Source organism: Styela clava, chromosome 3 (genome assembly GCF_964204865.1).
Source record: "Styela clava chromosome 3, kaStyClav1.hap1.2, whole genome shotgun sequence".
Classification (NCBI taxonomy): domain Eukaryota; kingdom Metazoa; phylum Chordata; class Ascidiacea; order Stolidobranchia; family Styelidae; genus Styela; species Styela clava.
In genome coordinates, this window is record NC_135252.1 from 20,467,337 (window position 1) to 20,489,155 (window position 21,819).

Genomic DNA, 21,819 nt, shown 5'->3' on the forward strand with positions numbered 1-21,819 from the left:
CATAAAAAACGATTTGTTTGATTGCTGTATTGTTTGACAAACAAAATCTTCCAAATTTAAATGAATCAATCATTATATTACGCAATGTTTTGGACAGCATTATTGCAGTATTTATTAGTTTGCAATGTGAATAGACATAAAAAGTCATCTGACAGTACAACGGATAATCGTTAAAAGCCAAGCATTTGTTTAGCGAGTTTGCCTCATTCAGTGAGCATATCAAATAGAACAGTGGTTCCCACTATTTATTACCACAGCTTATGGCGACTTATCTAGTGATTTTCTACAATGTAATTTTATTTTTGATAAATGAACACAGAAGACCTCTTCCAAAAAAAAAATATAATGTTATTATTCTAAGGAATATAAATCTAAATCCTGTCTAAATTTCGGGGAAACACGGCAAGAAGTAAGAAGTGCTGTACAGTGTACAAAACTGCTATACACAAAAAAGCCACATGGTCATTCTTTGTGTAGCAAATTTTTGTTCCTTTGAAAAGATCGTAAAACGGAAACTTTTACAGATTAGGATTTAATTTAATTTATTTATTTTTTTTTTTAAGATCTACGTATTCGAGTCGCCACCGATCCTAATAGCCAGTATAATTAATCGAAGCTTTCTACATCATTTAACGACCCACTAAAATTCCTTTTGCGACCTACCAGTGGGTCGCGAACCATAGCTTGGGAACCGCTAAATAGAATATTTCAGGTTTATGTCAGAAGATAGAAATTGTGGGAAAAGCTGTTTATTTATCCGTATAGTTTATTCAGGTAGGACTTATAAATAATTGACGTTATAAAGACTTAGACTACTAATTTAATAGGAACGATGGCAAAGTGCTATGATTAAACAAAGGTTAGCTCCAACAATTTACAAAAGACAGGAAGGGACAGTCGTCGAATGGTAAAAAGCGCTTGGTTAAGAGTCTAAAAATACAATCTGACATATAGTCTACATTGGCTATATCAATATTAAACTTATCTTCTATAAACCAGTGAACAGGGTCAAAATTGAGTATTCAATAAAGTGTGTTCAATAAAACAAGCTACCATACTGACACAATATGCATCTAGGAGGGGAGTCCCGACTCGAATTCGAGTATCGTATTCATTATTAGTTCATGCATTTCATACGAACACCAGGATATACATTTCTAAAGCGTTACTTCAATACGCTTCGCTACACAAAAGCAAAGTAAATGTTTAAGCAAGTCATATTTATTGTTGTTCCTCTTTTTACTAGGTTAGGCTATGATTTGTTGGCTATGCCTTTACCACGTACGACGTAGTTACGTGAATTCGTGGATTTCCCGACCGCATTTGGTAAGATATTTTTATTCACAGCTTTTTATGTACTAAAAGAACAATAAGCCACTGTACAAGCACATGCAAATTTCTATTTTCAGCATAGATGGTAAAACTTAGTGGTGCAGTATATTGAACTAGATGACTAACAACTTTAAGTTCTGGATTTTTCGTAGTTCGCCCATTCCTGTTTTACAACAACATGTCAAATATGAGATAATAACATGTAATTCTTCTAGTTGTAGCGTTTTGAAACTTCAATAAAAAATTGTTCATATTGCAATTAATTTAAACATACATGCAGTTGGGAATTTAGCAAATTTACTTTACAGATACATACAGTTGGAAATTTTAGGACAAGACAAGAAATAAATTTGAAATCGAACCGACCAAAACCAAATGGCCAATACAAAGCCAAAATGCCAAGAAGAAGACAACCCAGTAATATGCAATGCGTGCGATCATGTACAAGATTTTCCAGGAGATAATGAGGTACGTTTGACTGGTTTGAATAGCTCTACATTTGTCGCTTCAAAAATATGTGTACCTATAAGGAGGTAACTGATTTTGTTCGCTTACTTTACATCAAGTTGTGTGAGGGAACTGAAACCTATGGACAGGATGGATATTTACTTAGCTAACACAGACATTCCCCGATCTTGTAAAGAAACTAAAATAAGGAAAATCGGAATGAAATTATGGCCCAACCCAAACCTGGTACACACACTACGGGGGTACCCTATATTTTTACTTCGCCCACTTGAGCATTGAGCAACGCCTTGATATCTCACTTTTAAAAAACTAGCTCCTTGGGTTTGTGAATCAATATTTTTGTCTGTGTTATGATAGCAACATGATATATCTAATTTAAACGGTGAGTGATGGCAGGCCCAGACCGACCAGTTAAACGACTAGTAAATTTAACGACCAGTTAACGACTATAGTTGAATATACCGGCGACGTGTCACTTGTATCAGATTTCTAAAAACAATTTTCTGAAACTACTTCGAATAAAATTTAGCCGAAAGCTGCGAGTAAAATTGACGAACACTTTTATATTTTTTTTTTGTGGTGTTTTATACTTTGGGTTGAAACACTGTGTTTTAAAAAGAATTATGTTCACAGGGATCTTTCGGCATGGCATATCTATTTTGTAAACGTCTACGCGTTGTCGATAGTCGTAGTTATAGCCGAAGTCGACTGTTTGAATGTCACGCAGTCATTATCAGAATCAATCTTTCTCTCCTAAAACAACCAATTAGTTTTTGAAACATGCTCTCATATAAATACCAGGAAGAGAAAAGCAAGAAAGAACAAGAGCTACATTACGCAATTCAAAGTTTTCGTGATTACATTCGTTCTGTCCAACAACATGATGTAATCAGGCAGCATGGCACGTTTATGACACCAGAAGATCGAAACGAAATTCATGCAGCAGAACAATTTCTTGATAAAAATCCGGTAAGCTTACTGGTTTACAATCAAATTATCACTTTTATCTTTTCATCTTAACGGAAACTATCATCTTGGTTTCTGCGATATCACAAACTTATTCTTCTCTTACGTAAAAAAAACTATTGAAATTAACTTTTTATTTACAGGAAAATCTCAGACAAATACGCGAACAACACTTGGAGTTCAAACTTTTTGTTGAAAATATTTTGAATAGGCTGAAAAACCAAGCTCAGGTAAATGCATTCAAAATATTTTGTGTGGGTCGTTCAGGCATCTCCTCGCCAGATAAGGATCTGCCAAAGTAGTCACTGATCCAACTTTTGGAAAAATCTCTATGTTTTGGTTTTGTTTATTATATCCTTCGAAAGATGGTTGGCGTGGAGTCTGAAAACGAGACGTGCGACCTGAGAAATTTTAACCTGTGTCTACTTTTTGATTTTTCCATAGTGTAAAATTGGAGACAGAACTTTAACCCCTAATAGTCGTGATCTTTTGAAAAATATTTGGACCTCAAACTTTTAGAATTCAAATTTTCATCACTCGGTTGTCTGTAGTACTAATCCAGTTTTATTTTAATGCAAAGTTGGGAGATGAAGTTCACTGTCCAAAGGTTTCGGAGCCATGCTTGGAACGAACACTTCTCTCCCAGCGCACACCCTTTATTTTTGAATTTTCAATACATGCTTTCATTTCAAAACCAGGAAAAGGAAAGAAGACGAAAACAAAAGCTACATGGCGCAATTCAAAGTTTTCGTGATCACATTCTTTCCGTTCAACAACACGAGGTATCCGAGCAGTATGAAACGGTCACAACACGAAAAGATCAAAACGAAGTCCATCGAAATTATTTGAAAAAAAAACGGAATTTTTGCATTAGTGTGACTTTGTGTACTTTTTTGGTACTCCCGAAGTATGTGAACCAAGTGCAGAGAAGACTTAAATGATTCTAAATTATATTACGTAAGATTAATATGATTTTTGAACAAACATTTCTGATGAAAAGATTCAACAAACCGTTCAAATAAATATGGTATAAATTATACACAAATTACTGTTTCCATAAATATTATCACATTTTATAGTGAATATAAATCTGAATTTAACAGGCCGATAAAGAAAAGCAACAAGAACAACAAGACGAACTTATCAAGGCAATCAACAATTTTCGGCAGTATATCCAATCAGTCCAAACACATGAAGCATTTGCTGAATATGAAAAGTTTATGTCGTCTGATGACAAAATAGATGTCGATGATAAGTGTTTAAGAATGAACACGTTTTTGAGCACAAATCGGGTACGTTTTACTACTAAAACTTTTTGTTTCATCAAATTTAAATAGAAATATTTCAATTTGCATATTTGAAGCAAACAATCTTATTAGTCAATTAATACATAGCATAGCTTGTAATGCAAGTATACGTTTATAAAATGTTTTTATTGTTATTGTTTTAATAACATCGTTGCTTATTAAAGTTATACTAGGTATTTTGGAATATCTATCAAAAATAAGATTAGGAATAAACTACAAAATAAATATTTAATTTCGGAAAATAAAACGGTACTCCCTCAGTATGTGAACCAAGATGGCGGATACTGGAACGTAGTATGTGTACCAGGTCAGGGTAATAACGGTCATAACGGTCTGGATTCTGCTTGGTTTGATACTTTAGTCGCTCATAGATGAGACAGCACGTGAGCGTGTTTTGGGTAACTCTTCTCAAAAGTAATAAAGCTGGAGTCTTTCTAGTGCTTCTAACATAAGAAGTGCTTTACATTTTTGTATTTACTGAACATATGTGTTGAATATCTCATACGGTAATAATATATATATATATATATGTAAGTGCAAATTTGTATCTTCAGAAAAACCTTCATATCAAACAAATCGAGGACAAAAGAACAGCATTTGAAAGTTTCATTCAAAGTGTTGTGACAAAACTACAAAGAAAGGCTCAGGTAGTCATTTCACTACGATTTACGTCATGTTTGAATGATTCAACATCGATTTATAAACCTTAAATTTTGTTTATATTATATTAAACACATCATCTCAAAAATAGATGATATTAAAAATGTGTTCAGATATTTCATAAAAGATTATTTTTAAAGTTTATAGTCAATTACCTCAAAGTAATATACAAAAAGTGTTCGGATGTTCTAGATATGTAATCATGAATATATATATATATATTTTAAATTTATATAATCGGAATCTTATTCTAATTCATCCCTGTCTCCTGCACAACACCAAAAAATGGACAGATACGAATAGTTACCCACCTGTTACGATTTATAAAATAATACTACATGTCTAAGAAAATTAGCTGAGTATTATTGCTATGCACTTTTCATTCAGATGGCCACATATAAAATAAAACAAGAGAGAAGAAAACAATGGGATAAAGCAAACAGAAACATTCGCAAATTGTTAAATTCGGTTCGTACCCAAATAACAAACAGACATCTTGGTGCAGAATTTTCTCAATATATCGAAAACATAAGACGTACTTGTAATGAAGCCGAAGATTGGCTTCAAAGGTACCAAGTAAGTATAATCATTGTAAATTATATTCCGAGTAAACAATTCCACTCTCTCAAATACATAGTAGCTCACTTCAAATCAGTGGGCTCATCTGGTGTCTTATTTAAAGCTATAAGTGTCCTCGTTAGTTATTCACTTCAGTGAACGTCATTTAACTTAGCCCAAAATGCTGTCTCTTTTTTTTCCTGAGTGAGTGCGCGAAACCATTCTTCGAGAATATTTTAACAGAAATAATAGAAATTTTAATATTAAATTCAAGGATTAGAACACTTGGCGGTGATTGAATCAGCACATATACAAACCTTTAGTTGCTTCAGAGTAAGTGAATACAATTACAACATTTTCCAGAAAACTATCACTGTAGAAGAACTAGAATCAAAGTATATTGAAGTGAAGGCGAGTCTTAAAAACCTTCGGAGTGGATTAAAACAAGAAATACAGGTGAATCACTATAAAGATGCAAGAAGGGTTTAAAACTGTTGAATGTTTTATGCAACTCTGGTTTTTATCCACAAAGATCTTGCAGTACAAATTGCTTGCTATTCTATCAGCAGATACAACTAACGATAGTGATCCTGAACTAAAGATTTAAATTTTCGCCACTTGTCTTTTACAAGCAATAAAATTACAGCGGACTCTTTTTTGATCCAATCAATTACCTATCTTATACTTATCAAATCCTCCATCTCTTAGAGCGATCTTACTCGCAATCCGCCTCGATGAAGCCCCGGAAATCTTTATATAATGAGCTTACTTTAGTCAAACATTTTTTCTATTAAAAACCTTCCATAAAATGCGTCAAAATCTGTGAATATGCGTTGTTATGATTATACTCATTAGGATAATAAAACAAACTAACCTAATAATTCATTTTCGGATGTGTAACACAGGCCATTGAAGCAGTGAAGGAAGAGCAAGCAAAAGAAGAAAGAAAGCTGACCGAGGCTCGTGATAATCTCGTGACGTCTCTAGCTTCAATTCGCCAGATGTGTGCATCAGAACAAATTGCTGGAACTAAATATGCGGATACACTAAACGCCTTATGCAGTGAAACTGGAGAATATCTCAAATCAGAAGTGAGTATTAACATTGCTTAGATTAAAACGATTTGTTTATGCCAATTTTTCATCCTAATTTACTTTTTTAGGTATTGGATACAAAGTGTGCATATACATTGTTATTTTAGATTCTAGTTGCTGTTTTTCTCGTTGTAGTAATTTGTTGCCCATCTCCGCAACTAATGTGGTTGGAATTAGTTCGTTCAAAGCCATCACTTTTTTTTTTACGAATATTTTTTGAGTCCTATTGAACGCGATATTTCACCAAAAATCATACCGTTTTATTTTAATTAAAAGGGAACTTCTTGTTTTTCGCCTCTGCATTAATTGTCCGTAGATTTTGTCAGTAATTCTCAGGTCATCCTTTGCGGGACCGACGCACGCAGGCTCGGTGTTAATATTAAGAGCATTTGTTCATTTTTAATATTTAGTAAGCTGGAGCTGTAGTTTTGTTGTTAGCAATTTTAAACAGTAAATTCGACTATTTTAACAGGAGATTTCAGTAGAATCGGTTCAATCCAAGCATGTGGAGTTGCGTGATACTGTTGAAGAAATCAAACAAAGTATGAGCAAAATGAAACAGGTTTGTCAATACTTGTAATTAAGGAATTTAACTTTGAACTTCCTTATCTCCTAAATAATTTATCATTGTACGCGTTTGTCGATAAACTAGTTGAATGTGAATAGATTGTTTTACTCGCATATCGGTGCTTGGAGCCGTTTTCCGTTTCTCTTTGTATCGGGCGTCTTCTGAATATCTAGATCGCCTCGATTTACTTTGACATTTCCTTTTTTTAATGTTCTTTGTTGTTCCATTTTTTATGCTATTGTCAATTACTGTTAGGCTTAATTAGGCATGTTACTGCACAATAACCAATATTTGTTTCCCTCGCCTCCCTTCACCCTCTTATGTCATTTTTACATCTTTTTTGCAACCTTTATTCACAAAGTGTTTTTATGTATGATGGAGAAATATATTACTGATTATCTTTTCAAAGGAAAAAGAAGCAGAAGCGAATATTCGACAAAAAGCATTCAACGATCTATGCAAATACATCGACGAAGTTCATAAAAATATCGCAACGGAAGAGGAAAATGACGAGTCTACTCGACCGCATATCAATATGATTACGAACAGCTGTAAAACTGTATTGGAGTGGATTAAGAAATACTATGTAAGTCCAAAATTAATGCAATATGATATATACCTCTCCCTAAAATTGAATAACATTTTTGTGTTAGCGTATTCGAAACAAGCTGGGGTATTACACAATGAGAAAAATAATACTGTATAAAGACTAGCTGGTGACTTCCCACCATTGTCGGCCAGACCTAAATTATCGACTTGACATAATTCACCTTTTCAAGTCTCGACTCGACTCGGATCACACAAATAAACAAAAGTATAGAATTGTATTAGAAGTGTCAATGTGCCTTATTTCACCTCATTTCATTATTGTTTATGCAATCTATTATGACTCAAACTCTATTTATTACTTGGAACTTCAACGACTCATGATTTGGTAGGCTTTGGATTTCGGCGAGGCTGTGAGTCGGACTTGAAACTCGAATTCAGTGGTTCAGTGCTCTATTCAGTAATTCCGAATCTACTCTACTCCCAAATTTAAATTTTTCTCGGACTTCTCTCTCAACTCTAGATTTAAGGGCATGTACTTAAAACTAGAGAACTATGAATGTGCTGATGGTTTAAACATGTTGGTGGATGCAGCTGTTTGTATGACTTGTGGAAGTAACTTCTTGTGTTTATTTCCATCTTGATAATAATTATTTGCTTGGAAGCTACAAAATTATTAAATTATATGCTATTGCACCCTAACTCTAATCATATACTTTTCAAGGATCAAATTACATCCGATACCATTACATCAAAGCAGAGAAATTTACGAAGAACGATTGAGGATATTTATGATAAAATGCAAGCAGGAAAAAATGAGGTGAGATAGAAATACAAAATTGCATTAAAAAATTCAAAATAAAATTTAAGTGCAACAAAGCTTGCTACTTTGGACGTATTTCGTTACATATAAATTAGAGTGACTCGCATATTAAGAATTGACAGAAAATAAAGTTTTACTAAGTCCTATTTCGAATTTGCGTTTATTAATGTTTTACATTAATTCATAGCATATTGAATGTGGGGCTGAATATAAGTTTCAAGTGAGAAATTTAATTAGGAGGCACTAGGTGCCAAGTACCAGAAAAAAACTCAGATTTGCAAAGCTGGAATGGCCCAATATTACTTTTTCACAAACGCGGTGTCCTTTAGTTTCACCTTTTTTTATTTACCTGTTATTTTTTCAGGCAGAGGAAATATTTCGACAGCAAGTCCGAACTGCTGTACACGATTACATTGACTATGTTTGTAAAAGTCTGGAGGCTGAAAGAGAAACAGACAAAACAATTGTCCAGTGCATTGATACAATACACGAGCATTGCACGAATGTATTCGAATGGATTAATGAAAATTACGTAAGTCAGAGCAAATTAATAATTCGAATAACGGTGACCAAGTGACCATATATTACACCGATTATTAGCAATCGACAACCATTCTATGTAGGCGTACTTTTAGCTTCATTAAATGCAAGAAGATCTGCAAAAATATTTGAATCAGTCGAGAGTTACTTTATTAAATTAATGATTTAAACCACGGTGGCCAATTAGAATGGTCGATTAAGTTTTACACCCTGGCGTAGCAATCGAATTGAAATTTTCAAATTGAACACATTATCACGATGAACATTTCGTCTCATTTAAAAACTACAGAAAGATTTCATTCCGTAGATAAGTTACTTATTTAAAATATCTATATTAAATTGTATTCAGCATCAAATCACTGGCAAAAATTTTTTATCAGAATTTGATAAGTTACAGAAAACAGTCAATGACATTTTTAATTCGTTACGGGAAAGAAAAATAGAGGTAAGATTTTTCTATTTACGGTATTTGAATGTCTTGCACCCTACCTGTAAATTCATTGGAGCAGTAGGCCTACTTATGTGGGAGAACTTTCTTTCCGAATATATGTTTAAAGATTTATTACTAGGTGTAATTTAATTTCTTGGTACGTTCTGGGTCAAGATAGGTGTAATTGTGACGAAGTTGTTACTGTAGAGCAGAGTAAAGTCAGTCGAATTTATACCGAAATATTATATTATTTGAAAAATGTACTCAAGCTAAATTGGTCGCAGAGTAGGAAAACAACATTCTGACCATATTTTATCTACTAAAATAATTGCATATCTTTTTTCTAAAGTAAAGTATTTATCAGCAATTATTATTTTATCAATAACTATGCCCTTAACTATAAGTTGAATGTGACTCTTCGGAGCAAAACTCTAAATAAAATATTGTTAAGGTTCTTTTTGAAGTATTTTTAGTTATATATCTATCAACTATTCATTTTATGTAAGAACTCAATGAAGTTATATTTCCTAAAAGGTCGAAGCTGAGCGTGAACGACAGCGGGCAGAAACGATTAGAAAGCGCGCGGAAGTAATCAACAATCTCCGAGCCCACATTTCCGAGGTCAGATCGAGAGTTGTATTCAAAAAGTTCAAGAACAGATTGACTGAAGAAGATTTGAGATTGATATTTAGTCAATGTAACATTGCAGAAAGACATATCGAGGTGAATATCGCGTTGCCTATGTTGGTATTAAAGGTTAAAATCTTGATTGAAATGCCATATCAACATACTAACCCAGTGTGTAACAAATTGGCTAAAAAATGTCAAAACTGTATTAGTCTATTAACATATTAGCTTGTGTCACATTCTAAGGTATTGAGAAAATCGCATTTTTGTAATAGTTAAATAAAAACCTACCTTAACTAATTTACCTAAAATAAGTTACCTAAAATAAAAACTAAAAGGTCCAGGTTTGTAACCCCAAAATGGTCTATAAATACATAAATTCAGATAATTTCTAAAAAAATATGATTTGAGCTCCTTTGATTCTACTCGATTGGTGTTGTAAATAATTTAATTGTTTTTTTTTTGTTCAGGAAAATTCAGATACGATCCAACTGGAAGTCCAATATTTGGATATACGCAAAATGACTGAAGATGTGTACAAAAAGTTGAAAAGAATTGACACGGTGGGGTGATTATTTTAAAATTTATTCCCTTTTGAAGCTTGCTACATTTGGACTTAGTTTCGTCAATTTTACTTTTCGTAGACCTGTCTGTTACTTTTAATATTATAACGTTTATTCTTCCCGTTGTATATATGATAAAATATAGACAATATTATATAAATTATTATCTTTTCAATCATTACTGATTATGAATATTAAATGTTTTTAGTTAGAAAAGACTGAGGTGGCAAGGAGACAAGCCGAAGAGCGAAGAAAGAAAGCTGATATGTCTCAAAAACTGAAGAATTACATTGACCGTGTCCAACGTCTTATTGTGTTTGAGCCTCTCGCGTCTAGATTGACAAAAAACGATGAAGCTCGAATTCAATCTGAATGCATCAAAGCAAATCAGTTTTTAATCGCGGTACACAAAACTATTTGCTCAGAATCTTAAAATATCAAAAAAGCGTTTAAGCGTAATGTTGTGTCGTCCAATATGGTCACATACGTTGGGCCAAGTAATACAAAATTAGATTCTTTATTGGAATATTTTCAAGTCATTGTAGAAAATACCGCTAGTGTCAGTATTTGGCCTAAAGTTAGTTTTTCACCGTGTGTTTTTCATCACCAATATTCTATCAAATATAATAAAGCGTTTATTCATCTAATAGGAAAACTTGAATTCTGCTGAAATTGAAAAAAAGTGTAGAGAACTAGAGGAATATGTTCAAATTATTTACAAGAAGTTGAAAACATGGGAAGAGGTATTTGATCTAGTTGTTGCTTGTTTTTTTTTTTCAAAATAAGTTCATGTGTTATATGTAATGTATATTATATCTTCGATCAAAAAAATGAATTTTTTTGAAATTCAATTGAGTTTATTATTCACGACTTTTTAACCTGTAGAGTAGAGCTTTTGTTTTCTCAAAACTTATACATATTCGCTACTTTCCAAATTTTTCTATAATTCCATAATTTTGCTATTAGTGAGGATATATATGCGAATCCAATCGGACATAGAATCTTGTTTTATAAGAATGGATCTGACGTGATTGTTCGCTAAAATTTAGTGATTGAGATGTTAGCTTGTTCGTCCATTTTGTGTGTAAATCCTCCAACATATAGCTGTGTCCTTCACAGTATTGTTCAAACTTTTTCAAGTAAAGCGGTGTTACTGATCTACTGATTCTAAAAATGAGCCTATACGTAAAATTCTTAGTGCTCCACTCTTTACATATTAACTCTTCTATCAGAAATCTTTCGGTATTTGGTTGATGGCTCTGGATCTCGCTTTGAGCAGTTTAACATAAAAGTATTATTTTAGAAGTTTCTAAAATCTTTTTGAAATTTTCAGATAGCAAACAAATGCAAAGATGATTTAGTAGAATGGAACAACGCTAAGGAGAGCTTATCTAAGTGCATAAATTACTGGAAACAGTTAGTTATTCGCAACAGAGGAAAAGATAAATTAACGGATAAGTATTTCAACAAAATAGTAGAGATGTACACGGATGCTGAGAATTGGTTCCTGGTTTCCTATGTATGTATAGCACACGTTCTTTTTTAATATAAAATAATATTAACATTAATATTTTAATATCAATGTTAAAGTTGCAAAGCAACTGTTCTAGCTTTTATGAATTTTAAACAAAAATAGACGCAGTTTTTTATTTTTATTTAGAAAGAGATTTCGCATAAAGAACTTAGAGATAAACGCGAGGACTTAGAAACAGTTGCTTCTAACATTTTAGAGAGTATGCAAGATGAGAAACAGGTGACAACTTAACTATAATAATTCTGTGAATATGACATCTTAGTCTTTATACTATATATAATTCGTTTCGTGTATTAGGTCCTTCAGCACATCATTTCTCCTATAAAATTGATGTTCATAACTTGTTTAATTGTATTAATATAATTGTTATATAAATTTTCTATTCTTTAATCATAAAACTCACTTGCTACATTCTAATATATTCCTCCACTCCTTAATTGCGGTTCATGCTACAATGGCTGGAAACTAGCCTCTTTTTGCCCGACAATTAGATTATAGTGTACTTGTGTATATTATTCTTGGTCTATCCTGCCAAATTAATCCACCGTTTTATGTATATTTCATGTCCTGTCATTTATTATTCTGCAAACAATTTTAATCATTTTCTGATATCCCACCTATGCACAACATTAGGTTGATATTATATAATTACTGTTTCAATTACCTTTATGTGGTTGTTATGGTTTATTTAATCAACTGTGAGTGTGATTAACATTTATCGATATTGCAATAAATTAATAAATTTGGCAATTTTTGATACTCCTACCACCAAAGTTTACGTTTGGGGGATACCAAATTAATCCACTGTTTTATATATATCTCATGTATTATCATTCTGCAAACATTTCCATTCATTTTCTGCTATCCTATCTATGCACAACATTAGGTCTGGTGTTATACCACCCTAGTTACCCAAAACTGCTCCGCTAAGTGACTTTTGAAATTCATATGATGCTCCTTAATATAATTAAATTTCCAATTACTGTTAAGCGGCTGTTATGGATTATTTAATTAACTGTGAGTGTGATTAAAATTTATCGATATGCGATATCTTGATAGATTTGACCATTTTTTTTTTATACTACTACCACTAAAGTTTACGTTTGGAGTAGACTATGAATTATTGCAAGAATTGAAATGGTTTCCGGCAATTGTAACTGTCTCATCTTTGTCTTTAATAAATCATATCTGCTTAAATTTGCATATGTCTATTTAGGTATTATTGTAGTATTAATATTTTTTTTTATTTTTTTATAGTGTTAAAATGATGTATTAAATGATTCTCATATATAGGCTCATTTAGAATTAAGTATCTATTTCGGAAACGCACTCCTCTTTTTCTACCATTAACATTAATTTAAAACAAAAACCACATTATGTTACTGTTATAAATGTGTCATTTTTCACAATAAATTCCCAACCCTGATTAGATGAATTCAAAATTTATCCTCGTTTTAATCAGATATATCCTCGTTTTGTAAATAGTGTAAATAGTTCTCTATAAACTGAGAGTTAAATAAAAAAGAACCTGTGTCAATTTATGTATATATTCATGTGTTATATTGGGTGGTAACTGACTCAGATCGGTATCGTTACCTCCCAGTCATACCGAAAACTTTTGTTTCACTTATTTAGTTATTATTATATTTTATATTATGTGTTTTCTGGTTGACGAAATAATAAATTCTCTCTCTTATGGTCAACTTCTTTTTATAACCGAGTTTCACAGATACTCTTGAAGGTTCGTTTCAATTTCAAAGATCAAATGAACAAAAGAAAAAATTTAAAATAAGACATGTGACAGCATGTCTGTTGTAACATTTTAAATTAATCAGAATAAAAAAGACATATTTTGATATTGATATTTTTTTTTCATCGAGTCTTTTTTATATTGTTCGTAATCACAGAAACGTGATCGTTTGAGATTGATATTTAGTCAATGTAACATTGCAGAAAGACATATCGAGGTGAATATCGCGAGGTGAATATTGCCTATGTTGGTATTAAAGGTTGAAATCTTTATTGAAATGCCATATCAACATACTAACCCAGTGTGTAATAAATTGGCTAAAAAATATCAAAACTGTATTAGTCTATTAACATATTAGCTTATGTCACATTCTAAGGTATTGAGAAAATCGCATTTTTGTAATAGTTAAATAAAAACCTACCTTAACTAATTTACCTAAAATAAGTTACCTAAAATAAAAACTAAAAGGTCCAGGTTTGTAACCCCAAAATGGTCTATAAATACATAAATTCAGATAATTTCTAAAAAGTATGACTTGAGCTCCTTTGATTCTACTCGATTGGTGTCGTAAAAAATTTATTTGGTTTTTTTTTTGTTCAGGAAAATTCAGATACGATCCAACTGGAAGTCCAATATTTGGATATACGCAAAATGACTGAAGATGTGTACAAAAAGTTAAAAAGAATTGACACGGTGGGGTGATTATTTTAAAATGTATTCCCTTTTGAAGCTTGCTACATTTGGACTTAGTTTCGTCAATTTTAATTTTCGTAGACCTGTCTGTTACTTTCAATATTATAACGTTTTTTCTTCCCGTTGTATATATGATAAAATATAGACAATATTATTTAAATTATTATTTTTTCAATCATTACTGATTATGAATAATAAATGTTTTTAGTTAGAAAAGGCTGAGGTGGCAAGGAGGCAAGCCGAAGAGCAAAGAAAGAAAGATGATATGTCTCAAAAAGTGAAGAGATACATCGACCGTGTCCAACGTCTTACTGTGTTTGAGCCTCTCACGTCTAGATTGACAAAGAACGATGAAGCTCGAATTCAATCTGAATGCATCAAAGCAAATCAGTTTTTAATTGCGGTACACGAACCTATTTGCTCAGAATCTTAAAATATCTAAAAAGGGTTTAAGCGTAATGTTGTGACGTCCAATATGGCCACATACGTTGGGACAAGTCATACAAAATTAGATTCTTTACTGGAATATTTTCAAGTCATTGTGGAAAATACCGCTAGTGTCAGTATTTGGCCTAAAGTTAGTTTTTCACCGTGTGGTTTTCATCACCAATATTCTGTCAAATATAATAAAACGTTTATTCATCTAATAGGAAAACTTGACTTCTACTGAAATTGAAAAAAAGTGTAGAGAACTAGAGGAATATGTTCAAATTATTTACAAGAAGTCGAAAACATGGGAAGAGGTATTTGATCTAGTTGTTGCTTGTTTTTTTTTTCCAAAATCAGTTCATGTGTTATATGTAATGTATATTATATCTTCGATCAAAAAAATGAATTTTTTTGAAATTCAATTGAGTTTAATATTCACGACTTATTAACCTGTAGAGTAGAGTTTTGTTTTCTCAAAATTTATACATATTCGCTACTTTCGAAATTTTTCTATGATTTTGTAATTTCGCTTTTAATGAGGATATATATGCGAATCCAATCGGACATAGAATCTTGTTTTATGAGAATGGATTTGACGTGATTCGTTCAAATTTGATGAATTACAGAAAACTCTCAATGATATTTTTAATGCGTTACGGGCCAGAAAAATAGAGGCGAGATTTTACTATCTACGGTATTTGAATGTCTTGCACCATACCTGTAAATTCATTGGAGCAGTACTTATGTGGGAGAACTTTATTTCCGAATATATGTTTAAATATTTATTACTAGGTGTAATTTAATTTCTTGGTACGTTCTGGGTCAAGATAGGTGTAATTGTGAGGAAGTTGTTACTGTAGAGCAGAGTAAAGTCAGTCAAATTATACCGAAATATTATCTGATTGGGAAAATGCACCCAAGCTAAATTGGTCGCAGAGTAGGGAAACAACATTCTGGCCATACTTAATCTACTAAAATAGTTGCATACCTTTTTTTTAAAGTAAAGTATTTATCACCAATTATTATTTTCCAAATAACTATGCCATTAACTAATAATTGAATGTTACTTTTCTCAGCAAAACTTCAAATTAAATATAGCTGAGGTTCTTACTAAATTATTCCTAGCTATATTTATATCAACTAGCCATTTTTAAAAAACAATGAAATTTAATTTCGGGAAAGATCGAAGCTGAGCGTGAACGAGAGCGGGCAGAAACGATTAGAAAACGCGCGGAAGTAATCAACAATCTTCGAGCATACATTTCTGATGTCAAATCGCTGGTTGTATTCAAACAGTTCAAGAACAGATTGACTGAAGAAGATTTTAGATTGATATTTAGTCAATGTAACATCGCAGAAAGACATATCAGGGTGAATATCGCGTTATTGTTCCATCTTATACTTCACTATGACTTTGCACTATACGAGCAGCTGTTACTTTGTAGTTAGAGGACGTGACTATGTTGGTATTAAAGGTTGAAATCTTTATTGAAATGCCATATCAACATACTAACCCAGTGTGTAATGAATTGGCTAAAAAATATCATAACTGTATTAGTCTATTAACATATTAGCTTATGTCACATTCTAAGGTATTGAGAAAATCGCATTTTTGTAATAGTTAAATAAAAACCTACCTTAACTATTTTACCTAAAATAAGTTACCTAAAATAAAAACTAAAAGGTCCAGGTTTGTAACCCCAAAACGGTTTATAAATACATAAATCAGACCATTTCTGAAAAATATGACTTGAGCTCCTTTGTTTCTACTTGATTGGTGTTGTAAATTATTTAATTGTTTTTTTTTTGTTATTTTTGTTCAGGAAAATTCAGATACGATCCAACTGGAAGTCCAATATTTGGATATACGCAAAATGACTGAACATGTGTACAAAAAGTTGGAAAGAATTGACACGGTGGGGTGATTATTCTAAAATGTAATTCCTTTTGAAGCTTGCTACATTTGTACTTAGTTTCGTCAATTTTACTTTTCGTAGACCTGTCTGTTACTTTTAATATTATAACGTTTTTTCTTCTCGTTTCATATATGATAAAATATAGACAATATTATTTAAATTATTATTTTTTCAATCATTACTGATTATGAATATTAAATGTTTTTAGTTAGAAAAGGCTGAGGTGGCAAGGAGGCAAGCTGAAGAGCGAATAAAGAAAGCTGAAATGTCTCAAAAACTGAAGAATTACATCGACCGTGTCCAACGTCTTACTGTGTTTGAGCCTCTCACGTCTAGATTGACAAAACACGATGAGGATCGAATTCAATCTGAATGCATCAAAGCAAATCAGTTTTTAATTGCGGTACACAAACCTATTTGCTCAGAATCTTAAAATATCAAAAAAGGGTTTAAGCGTAATGTTGTGACGTCCAATATGGCCACATACGTTGGGAAGTCATACAAAATTAGATTCTTAACTGGAATATTTTCAAGTCATTGTAGAAAATACCGCTAGTGTCAGTATTTGGCCTAAAGTTAGTTTTTCACCGTGTGGTTTTTATCACCAATATTCTGTCAAATATAATAAAACGTTTATTCACCTAATAGGAAAACTTGACTTCTGCTGAAATTGAAAAAAAGTGTAGAGAACTAGAGGAATATGTTCAAATTATTTACAAGAAGTTGGAAACAAGGGAGGAGGTATTTGATCTAGTTGTTGCTTGTTTATTCCAAAATTAGTTCATGTGTTATATGTAATGTATATTATATCTTCGATCAAAAAAATGAATTTTTTTGAAATTCAATTGAGTTTATTATTCACGACTTTTTAACCTGTAGAGTAGATCTTTTGTTTTCTCAAAATTTATACATATTCGCTACTTTCCAAATTTTTCTATAATTTCGTAATTGTGCTATTAATGAGAATATATCTGCGAATCCAATCGGACATAGAATCTTGTTTTATGGGAATGGATTTGACGTGATTGTTCGCTAAAATTTAGTGATTGAGATGTTAGCTTGTTCGTTCGTTTTTTGTGTAAATCCTCCAACATATAGCTGTGTCCTTCACAGTATTGTTCAAACTTTTTCAAGTAAAGCGGTGTTACTGATCTACTGATTCTAAAAATGAGCCTATACGTACAATTCTTAGTGCTCCAGTCTTTACATATTAACTCTTCTATCAGAAATCTTTCGATATTTGGTTGATGGCTCTGGATCTCGCTTTGAGCAGTTTAACATAAAAGTATTATTTCAGAAGTTTCCTTTTGTCTTATCTAAGCTTATCTAAGTGCATAAATTACTGGAAACAGTTAGTTATTCACAAGAGAGGAAAAGATAAAATAACGGATAGTATTTCAACAAAATAGTTGAGATGTACACGGATGCTGAGAATTGGTTTCTGGTTTCCTATGTATGTATAGGACACGTCCTTTTAATAAAATAATATTAACATTAATATTTTAATATCAATGTTAAAGTTGCAAAGCAACTGTTCTAGCTTTTATGAATTTTAAACAAAAATAGACGCAGTTTTTTTATTCCTATTTTAGAAAGATATTTCGCAGAAAGAACTTAGAGATAAACGTGAGGACTTAGAAACAGTTGCTTCTAAAATTTTAAAGAGTATGCAAGATGAGAAACAGGTGACAACTTAATTATAATAATTCTGTGAATATGACACCTTAGTCTTTATACTATATATAATTCGTGTATTAGGTCCTTCAGCACATCATTTTATGGTCAACGTCTGTTTATGATCGAGTTTCACAGATACTCGTGAAAGTTCGTTTCAATTTCAAAGATCAAATGAACAAACGAAAATATTTAAAATTAGACATGTGACAGCATGTCTCTTGTAACATTTTAATTCAATCAGAATAAGAAAGACATATTTTGATATTGATATTTTTTTTTCATCGAAATGAGTCGTTTTTTATATTGTTCGTAATCACAGAAACGTGATCGAAAAATAGTCAGAGAAGCCGATGAATGTCGAATGTTTATCAGTCGTGTCAGATCCTTTGCTGTTTTTGGAGAACAACGAAACAAACTCACGTCAGAGGATATAAAGTCAATAACAAGAAAATGTAATGAATTAAAAGGATGGCTTAGTTCATACCCAGTGAGAAATTTTTCTAATTCTTAGGTTAAATATTTCTCTTCATATATTTATTTTTCTGTTTCTACTGACATCAATTTTAAATATCACACTTTGCATAAAACTTAAAAAAAGAAATAAAATTATTTTTAGATTACTGAGGATGAAATAGAGAAACGAAGAACGGAATTAATAGAGTTTGTAGAAAGATTGAGAAACCGAATAAAAAAAGAACAACAAGTATAGTTTTTATATTATAATCATAAAACTCAGTAGCACAAATTATTACAAGTCTTCTAAAAAGAAATTGAATTGCCTTCCTCATTAAATCTGACTACCTAAAGGCAGTTTTTGCGGGTAATATTTGGAACGGGATTCTTGTTGCGTATACTATTCAAAATAATATTTATCAAAAAATTTTGCTATTAAGACCAATAGGTAATATTTTCAGAAGTGTCGTATAATGTGATAAACTTATTATTTTAATCTAAAACAGTGAGAAACGCAGATGAAATGAACAATTTTGTAACCAAAATATATGGCATCTTAGTAATACACTGATCAAATCATATTTTATGAAAAGCACTAATGAAAAGAAGCAAGCTGAATTGAAACAAACGGAACTACTTTAAACAGCCAAATCGTGATTGTCTCCTTGATCAATTGACACAAAGATTCATTATCGAAGAAGAAAATAAAAAGAAGAAAAAGATTCAAAAATCATTTGCAACATAGCCGATGATGTGTTGCCCGGTGACGCCCCCACCGAAACATATGCCCCCTGTGTTTATATAACTTAGAATCTGAGTTTTATTGTGGCTTTAAATAAAGATTTTTTCTGTTTTTTTTTTTTTAATTTTTATTATGTATATTCATGCTTGCATTATACCCCCAAATTTTTAAAACCCATAATTAAAATTGAGAATTTCGTAATCGTACAATTTACAGCAAATTAGGATGTATAGATTTAGAATGACTTTGTTTCAGGTAATTAGTCGTACCTAATTTTTGAATTTTGTAAATTTCTTGTTTTTGTTTGAATACCCCATGCTTTTTTAGATTATTAACATTAAATTAGTTTGCGTAATCTGGTTACTAAAAAAGTTAGGAGGGTTTTATCGTAATATTGAAGTTGAAGTAACCTAGCTTAGAATAGAACAACAATGTCTTGATATCATCAATAAACATATGAAAATGTACCCTGTTTTGTATTATTGTGTTGATATTTTTTAGTTGGGAAAATGAAAGAATTTCTGTAGTTGCGTTGGCGAAATATTCTTGAAAAGAAATCAGCATAGAATTGTCTTGACAATTTCTAAGAAACTTCAAATGAACGGAACGATAGATAATAAAGGAGATAACTTTAAGTGAAGCTACACAGACGAGTTATTTATATTTTTTCTCATTTTTTATATGGAATATTTGTTGACTCACTAGCAAAATCTGGAGTTAAGGATATGCCTCAGTGAATGCCGGACACAGCAAAGTTTGAGGATTTCATGTACGAACATTGGAATTTTGACATCTTTTCATTTAAAAATATTACAATCAATTTATTTTTTTTTTAATCTGATATTCAATCGTGGGTTAGCGCAATATTCCAATAACAAATTACAGAAGTTCAACAATTAAAATTTATTTTTTGTTCGTTTTCACAAAACATACTTTTAAAGATGGATTATCACGCAAAAAATTTTGTGGCGAATTTGATTTTATATATTTTTTTAAAATGTTTGGCATTTACCGTTAACATAAAGTGGACTTCGTTTGCGAGAATTGAATTTTCAAAAGACAACCCTGCCAAAATCGAACGCAAATTAGTATGTTCTCTTGACGACGAAGTAGTGAGAACTCGTCGGCGTAATTTTGCGTTGAGTCAAGGATATTTTTTGCGTTTTGTGTATTTATTTTGAAGCGTATGCAAATTCTATTGCATTTGAAAAACGCTTCTGTGGTTTATATACATACCAATATCTTCAAATAATATCATTGCATCATAATTAATTACAGTGAATTCAACTAATCGAGGTCAAGATGTACTCGAGTTCTGTGCTGGATCTTTTGCTGCAACATATTTTCCAACGAAATAATGCATACCAGACAATTCATTGTCTTGAATCATCTAGATTTTATAATTTATGTGGGTTTATTCTAATTCTGTGACTAGTTTTTTGTTATATTGCCGGTATACATACATTGAATTAGCATAATTCGTATGTTAAAAATTACTATTTAAATATTTATTTTCCTGTTTCTACTGACATCAAATGTAAATATCACACTTTGCATGGAACTTAAAAAAAAATTAAAATTATCTTTAGATTACTGAGGATGAAATAGAGCAACAAAGATCGGGATTAATGGAGTTTGTAGAAAGATTGAGAAATCGAATAAAAGAAGAACAACAAGTATAGTTTTTATATTATAATCCTAAACCTCAGTCGCAAAATGAAAGAAAATAACCGGTAAATATCAAATCTTTTAAAGTACCGGTAATCTAGCTGCTCTCATTGAAATCGTGCCAAATTCGCTGACCAATCGCTAAAATGCGATCAATCTGTCATAAAATTCGAAAGCTATCGATCCAATTATTAAAAAGAAAGACGATCTTTTTCAAGAATAATATCAACAACAGCAACAGCAACGATTTAACACAACGATTCATAGATCCACTGCATATCCAATAATATGTAGCACAAAATGTTGGGTAGAGAAAACATAAAAACTGTTGGGAAAATCGTAAATAAGTGTAGAAAGAGAGAAATTATCGATGTGATGCTTCTGAAATTCTAATAAAATATCGTATCACATGGAAATAAAAATAATAGCTTACTATCCTAGCTACTTCACCCCTATTTTCAATTTATGAAAAAAA

At 31.6% G+C, this 21,819-nt stretch overlaps 1 protein-coding gene across 1 annotated transcript; it reads left to right on the top strand.

Moving 5' to 3' along the window:
* Positions 1-1,244: 1,244 nt before the first annotated feature.
* LOC144420915 (uncharacterized) lies at positions 1,245-20,101 on the top strand. Its single transcript, XM_078110754.1, has 32 exons — positions 1,245-1,326; positions 1,641-1,800; positions 2,602-2,769; positions 2,910-2,996; positions 3,465-3,548; positions 3,870-4,058; positions 4,628-4,720; positions 5,121-5,309; positions 5,655-5,747; positions 6,197-6,382; positions 6,858-6,947; positions 7,363-7,539; positions 8,224-8,319; positions 8,687-8,854; positions 9,212-9,307; positions 9,827-10,015; positions 10,390-10,482; positions 10,691-10,885; positions 11,133-11,225; positions 11,816-12,001; positions 12,143-12,235; positions 14,367-14,459; positions 14,668-14,862; positions 15,110-15,202; positions 16,071-16,259; positions 16,712-16,804; positions 17,013-17,207; positions 17,453-17,545; positions 18,397-18,489; positions 18,801-18,968; positions 19,098-19,184; positions 19,528-20,101. Exons 2-32 carry the CDS (start codon positions 1,708-1,710, stop codon positions 19,531-19,533), a joined length of 3,963 nt encoding a protein of 1,320 aa, XP_077966880.1. The 5' UTR covers positions 1,245-1,326; positions 1,641-1,707; the 3' UTR covers positions 19,534-20,101.
* The last annotated feature ends 1,718 nt before the right edge of the window (positions 20,102-21,819 follow it).